Source organism: Suncus etruscus, chromosome 16, assembly GCF_024139225.1.
Source record: "Suncus etruscus isolate mSunEtr1 chromosome 16, mSunEtr1.pri.cur, whole genome shotgun sequence".
Classification (NCBI taxonomy): domain Eukaryota; kingdom Metazoa; phylum Chordata; class Mammalia; order Eulipotyphla; family Soricidae; genus Suncus; species Suncus etruscus.
This window is the reverse complement of record NC_064863.1, coordinates 45,725,054-45,746,556: the sequence shown is the minus strand read 5'-3', so window position 1 is coordinate 45,746,556 and position 21,503 is coordinate 45,725,054. Positions and strand designations below refer to the sequence as shown.

At 37.1% G+C, this 21,503-nt stretch overlaps 1 protein-coding gene across 1 annotated transcript in view; it reads left to right on the top strand.

The window, feature by feature from the left end:
* Positions 1-4,524, top strand: part of KDR (kinase insert domain receptor) — a 48,538-nt gene extending 44,014 nt beyond the window's left edge. The window contains exons 28-30 of the mRNA XM_049789958.1: positions 95-194; positions 792-877; positions 3,396-4,524. Coding sequence (XP_049645915.1) covers positions 95-194; positions 792-877; positions 3,396-3,618 — 409 coding nt within the window. The 3' untranslated portion in view covers positions 3,619-4,524. The remainder of the gene's footprint in view (positions 1-94; positions 195-791; positions 878-3,395) is intronic.
* Positions 4,525-21,503: the final 16,979 nt, after the last annotated feature.

Sequence of the window (21,503 nt, the reverse complement as noted above, 5' to 3'; positions counted from 1 at the left end):
ACTTGTGGTTGAAAGATAATGAATTTAGGTATCACTTGTAGCAACTTCAGCCAAATATACCACCACTTAAATATAAATATTTGTTCTTTTGCAGTCAGTATCTGCAGAACAGTAAGCGAAAGAGCCGGCCTGTGAGTGTAAAAACATTTGAAGATATCCCATTGGAAGAACCAGAAGTCAAAGTAATCCCAGATGTAAGTACATCTTTTAAAAATAGTCTTAGAAATAATACAAAGTATGAAACATTATATTGATAAATATTAGCCTAAGCATTAGAGTCCTGCAGCCTCATTATAAGATTTTCCTTGAGGGTATATTCTGTGGGGTCATTATAGAGATGGAATTTATCAGATTTTCCTGCTTTGTTCCAAAAACTAAATCCTAGTCTAAGATTCAAAATAGTTTATCTTCCTGTTTTATTCCACTTAAGTAAATACTATCATCTGTGGGAAAGCAGGTACATGAATGGATCTCTTTAGCATCTCCTTCCTGAATTCTTTTCTTCTCTCTAGTTCTGAGTTTACTTCTTGGAAACAGCTGGTTCTTTTTTTTTTTCTGTAGCCACAATTTCTGGCAATGATTTCTTTACCTGCCTGTGTAGAATATTAGAACATCTTACTGGGGACTGAAGTGGTAGCACAGTGGTAGTGTGTTTGCTTTGCATGCAGCTGACCCAGGATGGACACTGGTTTGATTCCCAGATCTCATATGGTTCCCCAAGCCAGGAGCGATTTCTGAAGGGCTAAAATAAATCAGTTGACTTATGGTATGTCTTCTTGTCTCTTAAAAAGGACAACCAGACAGACAGTGGAATGGTTCTTGCATCAGAAGAGCTGAAGACTTTGGAAGATAGAACCAAATTAACTCCATCTTTTAGGTAAGGTTCAACGTCTTTGAAAAGATAAATTTTAGTACAAATTTTTGGAATGAACTTAGGCTTTCAAAGTAGTTCAGAGAGTAACTTATTGTGTCCTTGTTGAACAAATTTGCATGACCTCAATGTGGCATGGAATGGAATAATAAACAATAAACTGGCAAGTAAATAAACCAACCTTTAGAAATTTGTTGTTTGTCTTAGAGTGAAGGGTGCTTAGGAATTATTTCTGTCTCTCTGCTTATAGTTCATTCTTACTGGTGCTCAGGGGACCATAAATGGTGACCAGGATGAACTGGATTGAGTACATGCAAACCCCTTATGCAAATGCCTTAGTTAGCCCCTGTATTATCCAGTGAGTTTGGTCAGATTTTATAAAAACTTAAGAAATTTCCATAAACTAAAATTTTGAAAACATAAAATATATGGTTGTTTTTGATGATGACTTTTTGTTGTTTTGGGAACACATTCATGCTTTATGCATGCAAATCATGTACTCTAGTCCTTTGGGCTTTCTCCTAGACCATTATCACTGTTCTTTCTTTAACAACCAAACAATAAAATGCACACAGTAAAGCATTTTGCTCTTTTTTTTTTTTTTTAAAAAGTATATATATTACTTAATAATCCTTGGGTATTTTAGTTTTATATAATACATTTTAAATATATCATTTATCATAAACTAGGAAATTTCTAAGAAGTGATAAAAGTTTTGCAGTGTTTGCAATGCTTTTAAATTTTCACAAAAATGGCTGCATGGGTCTAAGATATGGGTCAACAGTAGAGTGCTTGCCATGCACATATAAAAACCCAAGTTCAATCTCTGCCACTGCAAAGAAAAGAACATTTAAAAAAAAGTAGGCTTCACTTGGCTGGGGAGATGACTCAAAGAATGGGATGCAGTATTTATAATATATAGAAGGCACAGCATCCATCCCTAACAACACATGATCCTTTGAACACCCCTGAGTTCTACTAGGTATAGTTCCCAAAAAAATCAAACACAATTGCTCATCTTTAATAAGTATGATGCATAAGTAAGCCATTCTCTGTTTAAAATGCTCAATTATTACTATAATTAAGATACAAACTATTTTAAAATTATAAAATATCATAATTTGTTATTATAAAGCTACATTAAGTAGTATCTTCAGTTTTGAATACACTATTTTTCGCTCTATAAAATGCACATAATATTTAGATGCTCACCTCCCCTGCACTCCAATCTTCAGCTCCAAGCGGCATTCACTCTATAAGACACACTTTTGGGGGAAAAAGTGTGTCATATGATACGAAAAATATGATAATTCCCTTCATGTGGTTCTGTCAGAATTTCATTGCTTTGAATTTTGCCTAACAAATAAATGAAATTCTATGTATAAGATGATTTTAAGATGTACAATTATGTTACTACATATATAGTAGTTTGCTATTTGCTAAAAGGTTCACTCTAGGTAAGAGTCAAGAAGATTTTTTATCTACTTGTAATTTGTTATATGAGATGGAGACATCCAAGGGTTAATGAGCAATAACCCCCACCCCAAACAATTAAACATCCCTTTATTACAAGTTTACTGTTTGCCTTGGGCATCATGTAAGACATTGTGGCCAATCATATGTTCATTATTGATCCCCGCTACTGTACCACTGCTTTACACACTGACTTTATTTGCTAAGGTTGCCTTGAAAGAAAATTGTAATTCTGGCTATTTGAAATAAACTTTAAGCTGTCTATGATCACAGAGCTCATAAAATCCTTTGTAAAGATTATAACATTTGTAATTTGGGTAATAGGCCTATTGAGGGAGAAAAAATATCTCTTTGTGGGCTTGAAAACTTGTAAATCCTGATGTTTTAGTTCAGCACAACCCGTATTTTTCAACTTTGACATGATTTCTGTCTGTCATAATTCCAAGCCATTGAAAACATTTTCTCGTTGCTGCTGAGTGATCCAGTCCCTTAGTCCTTTCCAAGAATGTGGTTTTGATGAACAAAAAGCAGTTTTTGACATGTCTGGCCTGTTATTAACACTTGAAGTTATTAACATTTAAAGTTGCTCAAGATTTTTATTAACACCATGAACAGGCCTTGGAATCCTCTAATTGCTGGTGTCGGGGAAACACAAGTGAGCTTTCAGAACATTCCACTTTCCTTGAATACCATGAAAGAGTCTCTTGGGCTCCTATCATTGTATACAAACTTGTCAATCTGCAAGGCCATAAAAATGTTCCAGGGGTTGGAGCCTTTGACTGAATCAGGAGAACTGCCTTTCATCTCATCTCAGGCTTGAAAGATTTGGACCTGAATAAGAGGACTTATCTGAAACAACGAATTCATGCGAGTACCTGAAAATAGACATGGCTGGAGTAAAGCTGATATGATGATTAACAAGTGGGAGAGATAGAGGCTGGTGTCTCCAGGGAGATTAGATCCCACACCAGGGTAGGAAGGGGGTTAAGGCTAGGATGCAGAGGCTTTGCCTGTTCACTGTTCACTCATTGAGTTCCCTTTTCCTCCACAGTGGACTGATGCCCAGCAAGAGCAAGGAATCGGTGGCATCTGAAGGCTCAAACCACACGAGTGGGTACCAGTCCGGGTATCACTCGGATGACACAGACACTACTGTGTACTCCAGTGAAGAGGCGGAACTGTTGAAGCTAGTGGAGATTGGAGTGCAGGTTGGCAGTGCAGCCCAGGTTCCCCAGCCTGATTCTGGAAGCACATTGAGTGTTCCTCCTATTTAAAAGGAGGCACCCAAGAACCTGTCCTGGAAATCACATGAGAGGTGCTGCTTGGATTTTCAAGTGTTGTTCTTTCCACTGCCAGGAAGTAGCCACATTTGATTTTCATTTAAAAGAAAAAAGAAAGTGAAAAGAAAAAAATAGACCTCATAGACTGCAGGGAGCCAGTCTCTTAGGGATTTCCTGAGAAGATGCTTGTGACCCAAGAATGTGTTTCTGTCTTGTCCCAGTGTTGACCTTATTCTCCTTTGCATTCCATCTTAAATTGTATATAAAGTTCCTACTGTGGGGCTCCCCAGGGGTTACAATGAAAAACATTCAAGAGATGACTCAATCCTCCAAGGAGTAGCCATGCCTGGGGAGCTGACCCTTCCGTAGAACTAGAAGATAAACCAAACAATGAAAAGTTTTTTATACTGTGAAGATGGGCATGGTCAAAGGACAGAATTCTTCCCAGAAGCTTTGTATAGAATGAGGGTTCTGAATCAAGTCTTCCATGTATGGTTGGAATTGATAGAAAGAAGTTGACTTGTTTTGAGCACTTACTGGAAATCTGCAAATGCATTGGGTTGGCTCCAGTAGAGGTGGTTCTGGGCTTTGTTAAGAAACGTAAAGGCGGCAGACAAAGTTACTGGTTTTAGAAGGTTGAGCGCTCTTCCTGGTTGGACTAAATGAGAGCTCTTTGCACTGTTTCCGATTCTTAATGAGAGTTCCTTCCGGACTCTTACGTGTCTCTTGGCCAAGGCCCAGGAAGGAAATGACGCAGCCCTGGCTCCTAGTCTCCTACACCGACCCTCTATTCAGCTTACCACAAAGAAAGGACATTCTTATGGAGGCTACCTGGCAAATTTGTTGAATATTTTGACTGTGTAAACCAGCTTCTGGTTTCTTGTAGATGAATAACCGCCTGTCTGCATCAGAATGCAGTAGGTTCTGTATCAAGCTGTGGTATCTGAGTGTCAGGAAGGATTTTACTCTTTGTTCCTTACTCACTTACTCTTACCTCCCTGGTCTCCCCAGCCAGCCAATATTTTAGTCATTTGACTTCCACCATCATATAAAAACTAATTTGGTTTTCTCACTCTCTGAATGATTATTAGCTAGACTTTCAAAATTATTTTATAGCCAAAATTATAACAATATGTATTGTATTTTTTAGACTTTTTAACATTTAAAGGTTTTTCTACTGGTTTCTGCCCTTGTTCTTACCTTTTTCAAAACAGAAAATATATTTTTTATTTGGTATCATAGTGTGAGATGCTGGGAATCATGAGTATAAGACATACTATGGCACGTATATTTATAGTCTGTTTATGTAGAAATAAATGTAATATATTAAAACCTTACATTATATATAATGAACTTTGTACTTCACATTTTGTATCAGTATTATGTAGCATAACAAGGTTATAATGCTTTTAGCAACTGATGCCATTTTATTAAAAACCATTGACAAACTGGAAGAAAACCCTTCACAAAGTTGCATTACTGTTCCTATTTTTTAACTACTAAAATGGAGGAAGGAGAATCAGACATGGATATTTACATAAAATGTTAATATACTTTATAAACTAATAAATATGTTACTAGTTAAAAATGGTATATTATCACAGTTGTTTCAAGGGGTAAAAATTTGATGGGCATAATTGCTTTTCCTCTTCCTCTCTTTACATCATTATTCCAGGGATAATGTAGGCCCATATTTGTTCTCACTGTATTTGGAGTGCTTCTAAGTTTCTTATAATTTGGACTGAGAACTGTGAGTGATAAATCCACTAACAGTTCTTATGGCTGTTGAGTAAATCCTATGCCTATTAGACTAGGCAACCATGAAAATCAGAGAGTATGATGCTGAGACAGCTGGCCAGCCCCTAGCACTACAGGGAAGCTTGAGATGTATTCATAGTTTTTGAGAAGATTTCCTCTGTCCTGTGTCAGAACATCAAATTCCATATTGCCCCTTGGATGGATTACTTTTTCAGATTTGAATGAATGATTAGCAAATCACTGTCATCATAGGTGACTCTATTCTTGTAATATTTTTTACACAAAGGTTTGAAATGCTTTTATAGTCAAAGATGCCTATTATTTTTCTATAGCATCTAGGTTTTTTTTTTAATCTTATGGAAGGCCTTCCCCAGTTCTAAAATAACTTGAAACTCTAGATTTTTCTTCTTGCAGCACATAATTCATTGTGATTTGTTATAGTACATAGAGTGAAGAAGGGATCTGGCTTTGTTTTTTACAACTGTCAGTTGTAAAAGCACTATTTATTTAATGTGCTTCATTTTCCTGCACAAATTAGACATTGTATCATCTTAAAATTATTAGAACAACTGAATTAAAAAGTAGAGACAGTTTGCAAGGAGATAATTCACACTAGGAAGCTAGTCTGACCAGCGAGGACTATAAAGCAAATTAAAAGGAACTGTGGTCTGTTCTGGTTGGATACTGAGTAGTTGGATACTAAATATAGTAACCTAAAAATCTATGAATATTAAGGCATTTTCCAAGAAAAAAATGAATGATTATGAGGGGAAAAGGTAGACATGTGTAATAGAGTCGCATACACTAGGCATATGCACATACACTGAATGTATAGAATGTGGTGGAGAAAAGCCATTGGGGTGTGTTTCTTAGTGTGATAATGAGTAGAAAGGTGAGAGTTGTCAAGTAAATTTGAGCAGTCTCCATGACCAGTTAAATTCTGTCTATTTAGTTGTCTACAGTTCTTATCAGTACCAACATATTTCTTTGATTTTGAAGGGTGGTGTGGTAAAGGTCTCCTAAGCAGTACTCAGAAAACATGATTCCACTCCAGGTGAGATTTGGCTATCCTGTTGGTGGATTGATACCAGAGCCAGATGTTAGGGAAGTACTCTAATATTTATGATGCCAAGAGCCAATAGCTCAGCCCAGAATTACTCAAGAGCTTCCAGATCAATCTTAAAAATCTGGTCCCAGTACAGACCCTGAGCTATTTCCTCAGCTCCATAGGTATTTCTTGGTCCAATCAAAGACATGTCTTTAAGAAAGAGATGATAATATCATCATCCAAGTTACAGTCAGTGGTTATTTTGTTTTGTTTTCCTTTTTAATCCTATGGAGTACATTTGTCTCAATGAGAAATGAACAAAGTTTTGATGATTTGACTACAATTATATCGGCTTTCAAATCTTATCATACTGGGAAATCTTATATTATTTCACAGTGTCAGGGAGACTCCAGGATGAAGAGCATGATGGCATGTCTAGTCTACAGGGACAGCATTGACAAACTGGGCCGATGGCTGAGCTTAGGTCAGGGTGTCCTGACAGATGTGATTATGTGGATTAAGCCTGGTCTTGTCTGCTTCCATTATTACAGTGTTGATTCATAAATAAAAGGAAGAAAGTCAAAGTTTTACTATGAAAATTTAGGTTCTACTAAGGATGAAGATCTCTTCAACACCCCCCTACCCCCACACACAAAACAAAATTTTATTTTAGGAAAAAGAGGGTTATTTTTTTTCTCATCAGCAGCCCCTGGTAACTGTTTCCAATGTCAGGAATTTGGATTCTGTTGAAATGTCACACTTCATAAGGAAATACTTTAGCACTTTGGGCAGAAAGATTAGAGGTAAGGTTTGGTTCTCTGCTTCCTTTTCTCTGTCTCCCACACCTTTTGTTCTGAGCTCCTCTCTTTCCTCAAGTGATCTGCCTTGAAGATAATACTGTGACATTTTATTTTATTTATTTGTGTGAGCTTGTGGTGGGGGTGGGGTGGTTGGGTTGGGGGTGTTCTGGGGCTACTTCTGGTAGCACTCAGGGGACCAATGTGGCAAACCCAGATAGACCGATATGCAAAGCAAGCACCCTATCCATTGTACTATCTTTACAGCCCAATACTGTCTTTGTTTGTTTGTTTTTTGGGACACACCTGACAGTGCTCAGGCTTATTTCTGGTTCTGCTCTCCAGGATCTCTGCTGGTAGGTTTGGGAGACTATCTAGAGTTCTGAAGATTGAATCCCAGTTAGTGGTGTGCAGGGCAAATTCCCTACCTGCTGTACTATTGCTTCAGTTCCCCAACACTGGCTTTTTAAAATAATTTCTGTGTGGTCTTCATTTCAGTTCGAATTGGCAGCATTTGGTGTGTTTTGGAGAATCTACCCTAAGCTTTTGGCTTCCTTCGATGCTTCTCTTGACATGCTTTTTTTTTTCGTTCCTTTCCAACTTCTTCTCTTTACCTTCAGAGGCTCCTCTTTCCACTTACCTTTCCCTTCTCTGTAGCTGGAGTGCCACCAGCCATTTTCCTCAGTGGCTGCAGAGAAAGAAGAGACTAACGGGCAAGTTTATATTCATGACCCCTGGACTAAGTTTACTCAACTTTCTATTCATTAATGAAAGGTGTTGGGGAGTAGAATCTCAAACTCATGACTTTGGAACTAACTTCATTTCCTTTCTCCGTTAATGTTTCTTTTGACCCTTCATTTTAGATATTAATCAACAAGATGTCATATGGGCACCAAACCCGGAAAGTGAAAGCCTTGAGAGAGTAGCTTTTCATTCCCATCTTTCCACATGATGCCTATCTCTTAGGTTGGGCAGGATGTTGCATGTCATACCATAAGTTCTCAAGTAATATAGTAAACTCTGCTCAAAGGTTTTTGCAAAATTTCATTTTGTGCATAAGTTTCTTATAGGTGAGGACTAGATGTAAGTGAAAATTGGTATAAACTATGTGAAAGTAATTTTAAACTTAAAGTTTTGGGAAAGGTTATAGAGTACTTCTAGGTTGTAAACAGACATTTAGTTAAATAAAATACTATGTTGGTGGGGCTATGGTGAAAAAGGAACTCTCATCCACTGCTGGTGGGAATGCTGCCTAGTCCACCTCCTATGGAAAATGGTCTGTAGGTTCTCAATAAACTCAAAATTGAGTTACCATATGACTCAGTAATCCCACTTTTGATTATCTATCCTTAAGACATAAAAACATTCATCCAAAAGGGTATATGCACACCACTCTTCATTGCAGCACTCAGTAAATAGATAAGACTTGGAATCAACCTAGATGTCCAAAAACAGATGAGTGAATCATGAAGATGTGGTACATATATACACTACAATACTACATAGTTTAAGGAATGATGCAATCATTCAATTTGTTGCAAAGTGGATGGAACTGGAAGATATTATGTTAAATGAAGTAGGCCAGAAGAAGAATAAATACAGAATGATATCACTTATAATGTGGTATTTAGAATAATTACATAAAGAAACAAAATGTCTTAAATGGGAATTGTCTTGAACACCCTTGGCCCCAGAGTATAGCAAGGAGAAGGAAAGATATTGAATGAAGGAGAAGAAACATAAATATGAAAGGATGGGGCCAGGGGCCAAGTGTTTTCATGTGCATTGATGGTGTTAAAAAAGAACAAATAAATATCCAAACCAAAGATAGCAACAATGGAATCAGAAGACCCAACTTTAACAATCTAAACTTAATATGGGCCTTTAATCCTGGCAAGCTGGAAGGTAGAGGGGTGGTTTGATATACACTCTGGGAACATTGAAGGAAGACTGACACTGCTGGTGGAATTGGCCCTGATTAAGTCTGAAATACAACTATGAAGGACTTTGTAAATCAAAATAGTTTCAGTAAAATAAAACAAAATTAAAAATAATAATAATTTACTAGGATTTTGATTAGAATGGAGACAAATAAAGGAATCTAGGAAGAACAATCCAGAGAGAAATTTAGCAGCCAAGTTGGCCTGACGTTCTGGAACTGAAGTAGTAGAGCATAGCAGTCCCAGCAGACATCTGACTCAGAGATGAAGGCTCCAGGTTAAGAAAAAAGTATTCTAATGAGGGCTGCTGTTAAGACAAGCATTTCACTAAACAGTAATTGATATTAAATTAAAAAAAAAGGAAACCATTAAAGTATACCCTTTTCTTTATGAAGCAACATAGGGCCTTTATGTAGTTCATGCCTTTTAACAACATTAAATTTAGTAAATGACATCATTCAAAAAATTCTTTTGTTTAAAATGTAAGAACATCAAGAAAATTTGTGATTTAAATTTTACTTTCACCTTCTTATTCCTAGCAAGTACTTTAGAACCTACATCTGGAGTATTTACTAATTACTGGTTACAGAATATCCTTATGCCTGAATTGTTGAAAGCTCTCAAGATTTAGATGTGTTATATGCATAGCAGTGAAAACTACATTTTGTTTTTGCATTGTTTTAGGTTTTTTTTTTTTTTTTTTGCTCTATCATTCAGGAAATAATATTTGGAAGAGTAAATTCAAAAAAGTGAACTGAGTTCTGAAGAGTTATATTTTGTTTTGTTTTTAAAGTCACACTTGGCCATGCTTAAAGATTATTCTTAAATATCTGCTCAGGGACAGCTCCTGGTGGTGCTGAAGGAGATGCTATATAATGCCAGGGATAGAACCAGGTAGGTCTTGTACAAGGCAAGTCCCCTACCTTCTGAAGTATTTCCTCTGCCCCTTCAGAGTTACTTTGACTATCTCCTGGTCATGTGCAACCCATAGGATTGGTGAGTTATGACTTATCAGGAACCTTCGGAACTGCTAATATCAGGAAAGTTCCTTTAATGGGTAATTAGTGCTGCATAGGGGATATTTTATAAACTTAAACGATTGAAACAGATAATCGGGATTGAACACATTTCATTCATTGTCTCTGTGAACACAAATGGAGAAAGCTAGACACAAAGTAGAGAATTCAGGTTAAAAATTTGATGAGCAATATCTGTCTTTCCCCAGATTCTCAAGAAAACTGGCAAACAGTGCCTTACAATCCAAATTGCAGAAAATTCCCACAGAAATCCAGTTTAAAGATTCAGCCTTTAGTATTAAATTTTAGTTAATATAGAATTAAACTTTAAACAAGTAATATTCTATTTTGTGTCTCTATTTTATGTGTATTTTATATGTGCTTATAAATTGGTAGTTATGATAAGTCAGATACTCTTTCTTTTAAGTTGATGAATATTGATTCATTTAGTAGTAATACTAAAGCAAAATGGAAACATTACATATAGACCAGGTGGCAGGTCAGAATAGGATACACCAAAATAGCCTCATTGGTTGTTTCCATAGGTATTTGTTCAGTGAACTATGTCTAGGGTCCCATAAAGTAGTCATCATAACTATTTCCTTAGCTGATTGAATTAAGAGGTTTTAATAAACCTTCAGGCAGAAGGATTCCAATCTCCTTTTAGTATTCTTTATATATCACTACAGATATTACTAATTATCGGTGACATTTTCCATTATTGATTCAGTTGTTCTTTATTCAGTTTAAGAACCTATCTAGTTGGTGCCAGAGAGAGTGTATAGTGAGTAGGGCTCTTGGCCTTGCATACAGCTGACTCAGATTTGATCTCTGGCACACCATATGGTTCCCTAAGTCCCACCTAAAATGATGAGCACAGAGCCACAAGTAAGCCCTAAACACTGCTGGATGTGGCCCCAAAACAATATAACTAAAACAAAACAAAATAAGAACCCCTGTACCTATTATAATGCATTGATAAATTCAACCAGAAAGGAGTCAACTTTTCTTTAGTCAGGGTGTTTATAGAGGGAATGGGAAGATATACAAGAGGCGCTGATAATATGGTGAGGAAATTTGGTCTATTTTTCATCTGTTTTCATCTGTGTTGCAAGTAAAACTTCTGATAGATCTCCAGAAGAATTTCATGTTGGCAGGTATTATATGGTGGTCATACTAAGAGTGAATATTTGGCCTAAGTAACATTATGTTGCTCTTTATATTATTGGTCTGAATTTTGAAATTGCCCCAGAAGATGAACATTCAAAGCACAGAAAGAACAAATTCCATCATTGTCATTAGTTTCGCCAGAAATTCTTCAACAGATATTTTTACATAATGATTTCTCTTTGAGTATTTCAAAATATTATCAGATAACATGCAACATTTAATAATTACATGTTTCAAAAATCAGACTATTCTCCTATGTAAACTACCTTGAGAATCTTTTAAGCTGCTGATTGGTACTTGAAGTCAATAGAAGTGGCTTTTCTTGTAGTTCAATCATCATTCCCATTCCCCTGTCTAATATAGTTGGCAAATTGCCTTGGGAACCTGTCACAAAGAAAGGGAAGAAAGTCCTCATTCTTCTCTTATCACTCTTTTCATCAATGAGTTTCAGTGTTCTGTCCAGATTTTGTTCCTATAGTCTTTTGTACTAGAGAGCTTATTGCTTCTTTGACTGAAGTGCAAGACAAGAGATGTCACTCTAAAATCCATTCTTGAGTCATATCTTAAAAAAATAGTTTAAATAGTTCACTTAAAGTCTGTTCTAGTGAATGCCAAATTTTGGACTATATATATTCAATTTTAGTTTAATAGGAATTTTAGATAAAAAATATATATCCTGGACTTAATTTTCATTGTGTTCTTCTATTTCACAATGATGGACATTTTATACAGTCTTCACAGTCACACAGTGCTGGGCAACTAAAAAAGCAGAAAACTAACATTGGTCATCTGCCATATGTAATTGATCAGCTATAATATGCTGTCCACTTAATGCTTTCTATTTTTTAATAGATTTTTATTGTGACCAAAGTGCATTATAAGTCTTTCACAGAATTATTTACGGTAACTTAATGCTTTCTTGAACCCTTATGTTAGGTGTTAAAGATAGGCAGCTAAGATTTGAAGGCCCAGCAAGAAAGGTCATACTATGGTAGGATCTAGTAATTTTTGCCTTAAGACATGCTTATATTTGAGATAAGGACCTTTTCTTTGGAGCCAGATAGTATAGGTATTGAGTCACTTGCCTTGCATACAGAAACATTGGTTAGATCCCCAACACTGCAAATGGCCCTTGAGCCCTGCCAGTGGTAATATTTACGCACAGAGCCAACAATAATCCCTGAGCACAGTTTGGTATGACCCAGAAACCAAAACTTCAAAATAAAACAAAACAAACAAAAAAGGAAAAAAATCTTTTTTCTGATGAATTTGGATGCATTCATCTTCTGGTAATTTAGCCTGCCAAGTAAAGGGCACATGTTATAATAATTTGGAGCTTTAAGAGCCCTAGTTTATATGTATTGGCTTCAATATTTATATCTTTAGGAAACATTGTTAAAGCCACTAAAAATGACTAATAAAAGCTTACTGTTACAACAAGTATTTATTTGCTTGAGGGAAAAATATTTTATGAGCTCTGTGATCATTGTCAAATTTCTTTGAGTCTTACTTTTCTCATCTGAATGAAGATTAAATGAGATACACACAGATATAAATTACATGATGGAAAATATTCAACAATGAATGACTATCATTTTTTTTTTTTTTTTTTTGGTTTTTGGGCCACACCCGGCGGTGCCTAGGGGTTACTTCTGGCTGTCTGCTCAGAAATAGCTCCTGGCAGGCACGGGAGAACCATATGGGACACCGGGATTTGAACCAACCACCTTTGGTCCTGAATTGGCTGCTTGCAAGGCAAACACCGCTGTGCTATCTCTCCGTGCCCGACTATCATTCTTATGACAATGCTAGTGTGAGTGGAGATACATTTATAATTTGTCAAATGATAGTTCTCAAAGATGTTTATTTGCCATCAGAAAATTGGATGGGGATCTCCAAAGGCAGATACAGCTTTCCCTGGTCCCTTAGGTTTATAGATCTCTTTATAAGGACTCAAAACATGAGAAAAAAATTTTTGAATGGCATGTGCCTGAGAAGACTACAGTATGAAATATTCAAAATTCAGAATAAATTCACTGGTTGGATAAAAATAATTATTTTAATATTTGTGTACAAATTTTGGGTTTGGACATCCTGGATTAGCAACAATTTTAAATGAGCTTTAATTAAACTGAGTATGTCAAATGATGGGTTTTAACTCATCCAATTTCATTGACCAATAAATTAAACTCTTGTAAGACTTATTTATATGTTTATAACCTTTTATAATGAGGTTTTCTTTGAAGTTTTAGTGTACTGGTTTTTATTCTATCTTCATGATGGAATATTAATTTTTTTAACTTAATTAAGTTTTCAAGTATTAAGAGACATAGACTTATACTATTCATAAAATATATATCTATTTTAATAATTCTTTAAAATTCACTAATTATAACATAATATTCAATCTTCTATTTTCTATTAAGATAAATATTCTGTGTAGAATCTAATCAAATCACATCAACATAAAATGTCATTTTTCCTACCAGTTTCTATAAATGCAACATTAAGGCTTCTATGGTAATTGAGACTTTCAAACGAATGATAAAATATTAGTAATATCTGCAGACATTTTGGGGCTTCCCTCAGCTTGCTTCAACCTGGGAACTTTGATCTTCTCTGGCATTAATCCCCTGAGGGCGTGCCTCAGCTGAGGTGTGTCTTTCCAGGCTCGAGTTGTGGATAAGACAGATTTTGCTGGGCCCCTTAAGCTCAGCAGACATTTTGAGGCTCCCCCTTGGCTTGCTTCAACCTGGGAATTTTGATCTCTGGCATTCATCCCCTGATGGCTTGCCTCGGCTGAGGTGAGTGTTTCCAGGCCGGAGTTGCGGATAAAGCTGACTCTGCTGGCCCCCTTAAGGCCACCAATAAGGGGTCGAAACAGAGGAGCGCAGCTGCTCCACTTCGCTTCATGGCTGCGCACTCCACCTAGTCAATGAGTACCACCACACATGTAGAAAAACCCACAGCATAAGCGTGACAATGGGGAAACTACACAGACCAACTTCAGCCATAGAGAATGAAAATGAAAACTCTGATGACCCAACAATGGCCAACCACCTAAGCAGTTTTTAAAAAATGGAGTTTAGAGAAGAAATATGGAGGATGCTCACAGAACTCAAAGAAAGTATAGATCAGAACAGTAATAAAAATCAAGAGAATATGAAGATAGAAATCAGAAAACTCCAAACTGAAATATCAGGTCAAATAACAGGTCTGAAAAACTCAGTACATGAATTGAAGAACACTATGGATGAGCTTTCCAACAGGTTAAAAGCAGCTGAGGATAGAATTAGTGCGCTGGAAGATGCGATGCATAACAACTTTCCACAGCAGAAGAGATTGGAAAAAAGCCTTAAATCAAATGATCAGACAATGGAAAAATTACTCAAAGAATATGAGCAGATGAAAATAGAAGTCTTTGATAAGCTCAACAGAAACAACTTTAGAATCACTGGAGTCCCAGAGACCCAAGAAGAAAATCTCCAGGAAGAATCAACAGTCAAGAACATCATCACAGAGAAACTACCAGAGCTAAAGAAAACATGTGACCAAATCCTGCATGCCCGAAGAGTACCAGCTAAAAAAGACCCCAAGAGAAACACCCCAAGACACATCCTAGTCACGATGATGAATCCCACAGATAGAGATAGAATACTGCAAGCAACAAGATCAAAAAGAGAAATTACATTACAGGGAGCATCCTTGAAATTTACAGAAGACCTGTCACCAGAAACACTCAAGGCCAGAAGGCAGTGGTGGGATATAGTGACAAAATTCAATGAAATAAATGCTTCGCCAAGAATACTACACCCAGCAAAACTCACTTTCAGGTTTGAAGGAAGTATATATGGCTTCACAGATAAACAACAGTTCAAAAACTTTACAGACTTAAAACCAGCCTTAAAAGAAAAACTGAAAGATCTATTCTAAAGACAAGACTAAACAAAAAAACACCAAACTTCTACACAAAGATGGCAATAAATCCCATGACAATTATTTCTCTCAATGTCAATGGACTAAATGCACCCATTAAGAGGCACAGAGTGGCGAAATGGATCAAGAAACTGAAGCCAACCTTTTGCTGCCTACAAGAAACACACCTGAATAGTCAGAATAAATGTAGACTCAAAATCAAAGGCTGGAGGAAAATCATTCAAGCAAACAACACCCTTAAAAAAGTGGGGGTGGCCATACTAATATCAGATGACACAAACTTTATACTCAGAAAAGCTGTAAGGGACAAAGATGGATATTATGTACTAATCAAGGGATATGTACAGCAGGAAGAAATCACTCTCCTAAACATATATGCACCCAATGAGGGACTAGCAAAGTATTTAATACAATTGTTGATAAATCTGAAAAAGGATATCAATAATAACACAATAATTGTGGGAGACCTCAACACAGGCTTGTCAACACTTGATAGGTCAACCAAATGGAAACCCAACAAAAATATACTAGACCTGAAAAGAGAAATGGAAGAAAGAGGTCTAGTAGATATATATAGAACACTCCATCCTCAGAAACCTGGATACACATTCTTTTCTAACGTTCATGGGTCATTCTCCAGGATAGACCACATGCTGGCACATAAGACATACCTCCATAAAATCAAGAAGATAGAAATTTTGCAGGCTACCTTTGCTGACCACAAGGCTCTGAAGTTAGATGTGAACTACAAAGGAACACAGAAGGAAAAATTGAACACCTGGAAATTAAACAGTCTACTACTGATCAACCAGTGGGTCCAAGATGAAATCAAAGAAGAAATCAAAAATTTCCTGGAAACAAATGACAATGAAAACACAAACTATCAGAACCTATGGGGTACAGCGGTACTGAGAGGAAAATTTATAGTTTTGCAAGCACACATCAGGAAGGAAGAAAGAGCATACATGAATAGCTTAATGACGCAGCTTATAGAATTAGAAAATGATCAACAAAAGAAACTAAAAATAGGGAGACAGAAGGAAATAACAAAGCTGAGAGCAGAAATCAATGAAATGGCAACCCAAAAAACAATCCAAAAGATCAAAAAAGCAGAAGTTGGTTCTTTGAAAAAATAAACAAGAGAGATAGACCATTGGCAAAACTCACAAAGCAAAAGAGAGAGAGAAATGTATTAGAAATGAAAAGGGGGAGATCACTACAGATACTGCAGAGATTGAAAGGGTATTCAGAGAATACTTTGAGAAACTCTATGCTACTAAATATGAGAACCTGGACGAAATGGATAAATTTTTGAACTCATATAACCCTCCACAGTTGAATAAAGAAGATGTAGCATAACTAAACACCCCTATCACTATTGAGGAAATTAAAACCATAATCAAAAATTTGCCCAAAAACAAAAGCCCAGGCCCTGATGGATTCAAGAATGAATTCTTTCAAACCTTTCAAGAGGAACTACTACCAATCCTGACCAGGTTCTTTTATGAAATCGAAAAAACAGGAACACTTCCAAATAGCTTTTATAAAGCCAACATCACCTTAATACCAAAACCAAATAGAGATGCTGCCAAAAAGAAAATTAAAGACTAATATCCCTGATGAACACAGATGTAAAGATCCTCAACAAAATCCTGGTGATTAGGATCCAGTGCCTCATCAAGAAGATCATTCACTTTGATCAAGTAGGTTTCATCCCAGGAATGCAAGGATGGTTTAACATCCGTAAATCTATCAACATAATACACAACATAAACAAGAAAAATAAAAATCACATGGTCATATCAATAGATGCAGAAAAAGCATTTGATAAGGTTCAACACCCATTCTTGATCAAAACTCTCAGCAAGATAGGAATAAAAGGAACCTTTCTCAATATAGTTAAAGCCATCTACCACAAGCCAGTGCCAAATATTATCCTCAATGGAGAAAAACTAAAAGCCTACCCTCTAAAATCTGGTACAAGTCAAGGCTGTCCTCTCTCACCACTCCTATTCAACATAGTACTGGAAGTACTTGCTATAGCGATTAGGCAAAAAAAAGATATCAAGGGAATCCAGATAGAAAAGGAAGAAGTCAAACTCTCACTGTTTGCAGATGACATGATACTCTACTTAGAAAACCCTAAAGACTCTACCAAAAAGCTTCTAGAAATAATAGATTCATATAGCAAAGTGGCAGGCTACAAAATTAACACACAAAAATCAATGGCCCTTTTATACACTAATAATGATAGGGAAGAAATGGACATTAAGAGAACAATCCCATTCACATTAGTGCCACACAAACTCAAATATCTTGGAGTCAACCTGACTAAAGATGTGAAGGATCGGGGCCGGAGAGATAGCATGGAGGCAAGGCATTTGCCTTTCATGCAGGAGGTCATCGGTTCAAATCCCGGCGCCCCATATGGTCCCCTGTGCCTGCCAGGAGCAATTTCTGAGCCTGGAGCCAGAAATCACCCCTGAGCACTGCCGGGTGTGACCCAAAAATCAAAAAAAAAAAAAAGATGTGAAGGATTTATACAAAGAAAACTATAAAACACTGCTCCAAGAAATAAGAGAGGACACACGGAAATGGAAACACATACCCTGCTCATGGATTGGCAGGATCAACATCATTAAAATGGCAATACTTCCAAAAGCATTGTACAGATTTAATGCAATTCCTCTAAAGATACCCATGACATTCTTGAAAGAAGTGGATCAAACACTTCTGAAATTCATTTGGAATAATAAACAACCTCGAATAGCTAAAGCACTTCTTGGGAAAAGGAATATGGGAGGCATTACTTTCCCCAATTTTAAGCTGTATTACAAAGCAATATTTATAATAACAGCATGGTATTGGAATAAAGACAGACCCTCAGATCAGTGGAATAGGCTTGAGTACTCAGAGAATGTTCCTCAGACATATAACCACCTAGTTTTTGATAAAGGAACAAGAAATCCTAAACGGAGCAAGGAAAGCCTCTTCAACAAGTGGTGTTGGCACAACTGGTTAGCCACTTGCAAAAAAGCGAACTCAGGCCCCCAGCTAGCACCATGTACAAAGGTAAAATCCAAATGGATTAAAGACCTTGATATCAGATCTGAAACTATAAGGTATATAGAACAACATGTAGGTGAAACACTCTAGGATATTGAGACTAAAGGCATCTTGAAGGAGACAGCACTCTCCAAACAAATGGAAGCAGAGATAAACAGGTGGGACTATATTAAGCTGAGAAGCTTCTGCATCTCAAAGGAGATAGTTCCCAGAATACAAAGGCCACCCACTGAGTGGGAGAAATTATTCACCCAATACTCATCAGATAAAGGACTAATATCCAAAATTTACAAGGCACTGACAGAACTATACAAGAAAAAAACAATTAACCCCATCAAAAAATGGGGAGAAGAAATGAACAGACACTTTGAAAAAGAAGAAAGGCAAATGCCAAAAGGCACATGAAAAGATAGATGCTCAACATCACTAATCATCAGGGAGATGCAAATCAAAAGTACTATGAGGGGGCCGGGCGGTGGCGCTGGAGGTAAGGTGCCTGCCTTGCCTGCGCTAGCCTAGGACGGACCGCGGTTCCATCCCCCGGCGTCCCATATGGTCCCCCAAGAAGCCAGGAGCAACTTCTGAGCGCATAGCCAGGAGTAACCCCTGAGCGTCACAGGGTGTGGCCCAAAAACCAAAAAAAAAAAAAAAAAAGTACTATGAGGTACCACCTCACGCCACTGAGATTGGCACACATCACAAAAAAGGAAAACAAGCACTGCTGGTGGGGATGTGGAGAGAAAGGAACTCTTTTTCACTGCTGGTGGGAATGCTGTCTAGTACAACCTTTATGGAAAGCGATATAGAGATTCCTTCACAAACTGGAAATTGAGCTTCCATAGGATACAGCTATACCACTCCTAGGAATATACCCGAGGAGCACAAAAATACAATAGAAAAATCCCTTCCTTACACCTATATTCATTGCAGCGCTATTTACAATAGCCAGACTCTAGAAACAACCAAGATGCCCTTCAACAGATGAGTGGCTAAAGAAACTGTGGTAAATATACACAATGGAATACTATGCCGCCGTCAGGAGAGATGAAGTCATGAAATTTTCCTATACATGGATGTACATGGAATCTATTATGCTGAGTGAAGTAAGTCAGAGGGAGAGAGAAAGACGCAGAATGGTTTCACTCATCTATGTGTTTTAAGAAAAATGAAAGACATTTTTAACAGTATCTCAGAGACAAGAGAGATGAGGGCTGGTAAGTGCAGCTCATGACATGAAGCTCATCACATAGAGTGATGAGTGCAGTTGCAGAGATGACTACACTGAAAACTATCATAACAATGTGAATGAATGAGGGAAGTACAGTGAATGAATGAGAAGCCTGTCTCGAGTACAGGTGTGGGGGGTGGGGAGGAGGGAGATCTGGGAAATTGGTGGTGGGAATGTTGCACTGGTGAAGGGGGTTGTTCTTTACATGACTGTAATCATACAACTATAATCATATTTGTAATCGCGGTGTTTAAAGATAATTATAAAAAAACAAAAAACAAAAAAATATTAGTAATAAAATTATAAAATATGCCAGAATATTGAAAAATTTTAGGTGACTTTCAAAAAGTATCAGAACTCAAAGTGGATGGAGCAATTACAATTATGTAAGAATATTAGCTCTATTAGAATATAAATGTTTGTCTATTTTATCCACTGGGTTTTTTTCTCTCCAGTGTCTACAACTGTAGCACCTAACTATAGTCTGTGTTCAATATTTATGGGACATAAATATAGAGTATCGTTTTGCAAATAGGATTTTAATCAGCTGGTTCTCAGTGAATTTGACTATTTATTGTTTTAGTGTTGTTTCCTAAGTACCAGCAATAATAACTGACACAATAGTAAAACAGCCATAGGGACTTTTAACTGTGTTTGCAGGGTATGTTCGAGTTACTTAATAGCGAAGAAAAAAGTCAAGTTGAAGTTGTGTAACTAGAGAAATATGCAGTGAGGCAGGAAAGGGATTGTCCATCATTTCAAAGCTGGACAGATCCACCTGAATTCTGACACTTCATTCTTGAAAACACGTTTAAGAGGGAGCCAACAAGCAGTAGCATATCTAGAGGGAGTGACCAGGATGGTCTCATAGAAAGGATGGTTGAAAAACTGTAAATAGTTGGAGAAGCATTAAGGGGTATGCAAGGATCCTCTTTTCTATATTAAGTGGCATCATGAAAGTAACTTTCCCAGGGGACCAAAGTAGGAAAGAAACTAATTAGATTTATGGAGACCATAAGAATGTCAAGTTATGTGATCAAGTGCAAGTCACCCAAATTCTCTGAGCCTCATTTTCTTCATTCATAACATGGAGATAGTAATAGTTCATTCATAATAGAGTTGTTAGGAGGATTAAATGAAGTAATGTAAGAAACTAGTATGGTGTCTGGCACATCACAAGTATTCAACAAATGCCATTCTTCTTATATATCAATCAAAAGGCTCCTTATGTTTACTTTTTGTTTAAGAAATGGTGACCCCAATTTTGTTCTCAAACTGTGGGAACTCATCAGTTTCTTCTGAGGGCAGAGCAGTTATTTTTTGTTTTCAAAAGAGCTGCTTCCACTGATGACACCCTGATATATACACAACACTTCAGTCCTTTCCGTGGAGTCTGGACGTCTGCTTTGTTTGTCAGTCTGTGTAGAATAGAGACAGGAAGACGCAGTGAGACCCAGGGGCCTACAAACTGGAGTCCAGGCTGGTAGATCGGGGAAGTGTTCCTGTGAGTCACTGGCTAAAAGGCTCGGCTCAATCAGGCTCCTAGGCTCCTCACACAGGGAGACATTTCCTGTTCTTTGTAATCTCAGGTTCCCCCTCCCCCAGGATTTTCAGAGGAAACTCTTTAAATGAATTGTTATAATCCAAGGGAAGGAGTGAGTGTTTTTAGTGGCTGCCAAGATCGGGGAATCTCCCCAATCTTGAGAAACCAGGCAAGCCAAGTTGGTTCTACCTTGCTGTTGTGGCCTAAGGAAACACAGGGCCTTGACTTATTTCCTTAGGCTGTCGCTACCTTGTGAGCTAAAACACGACTTGTGCCTTCCAAATTAATTCTCTGTAGCCTGTCTGGAAAAGGACAAAGACTTCATTTCATTTTAACTTTGGGGAAGGTACCTTCAATCTCTTTGGATTTGTTTAAGT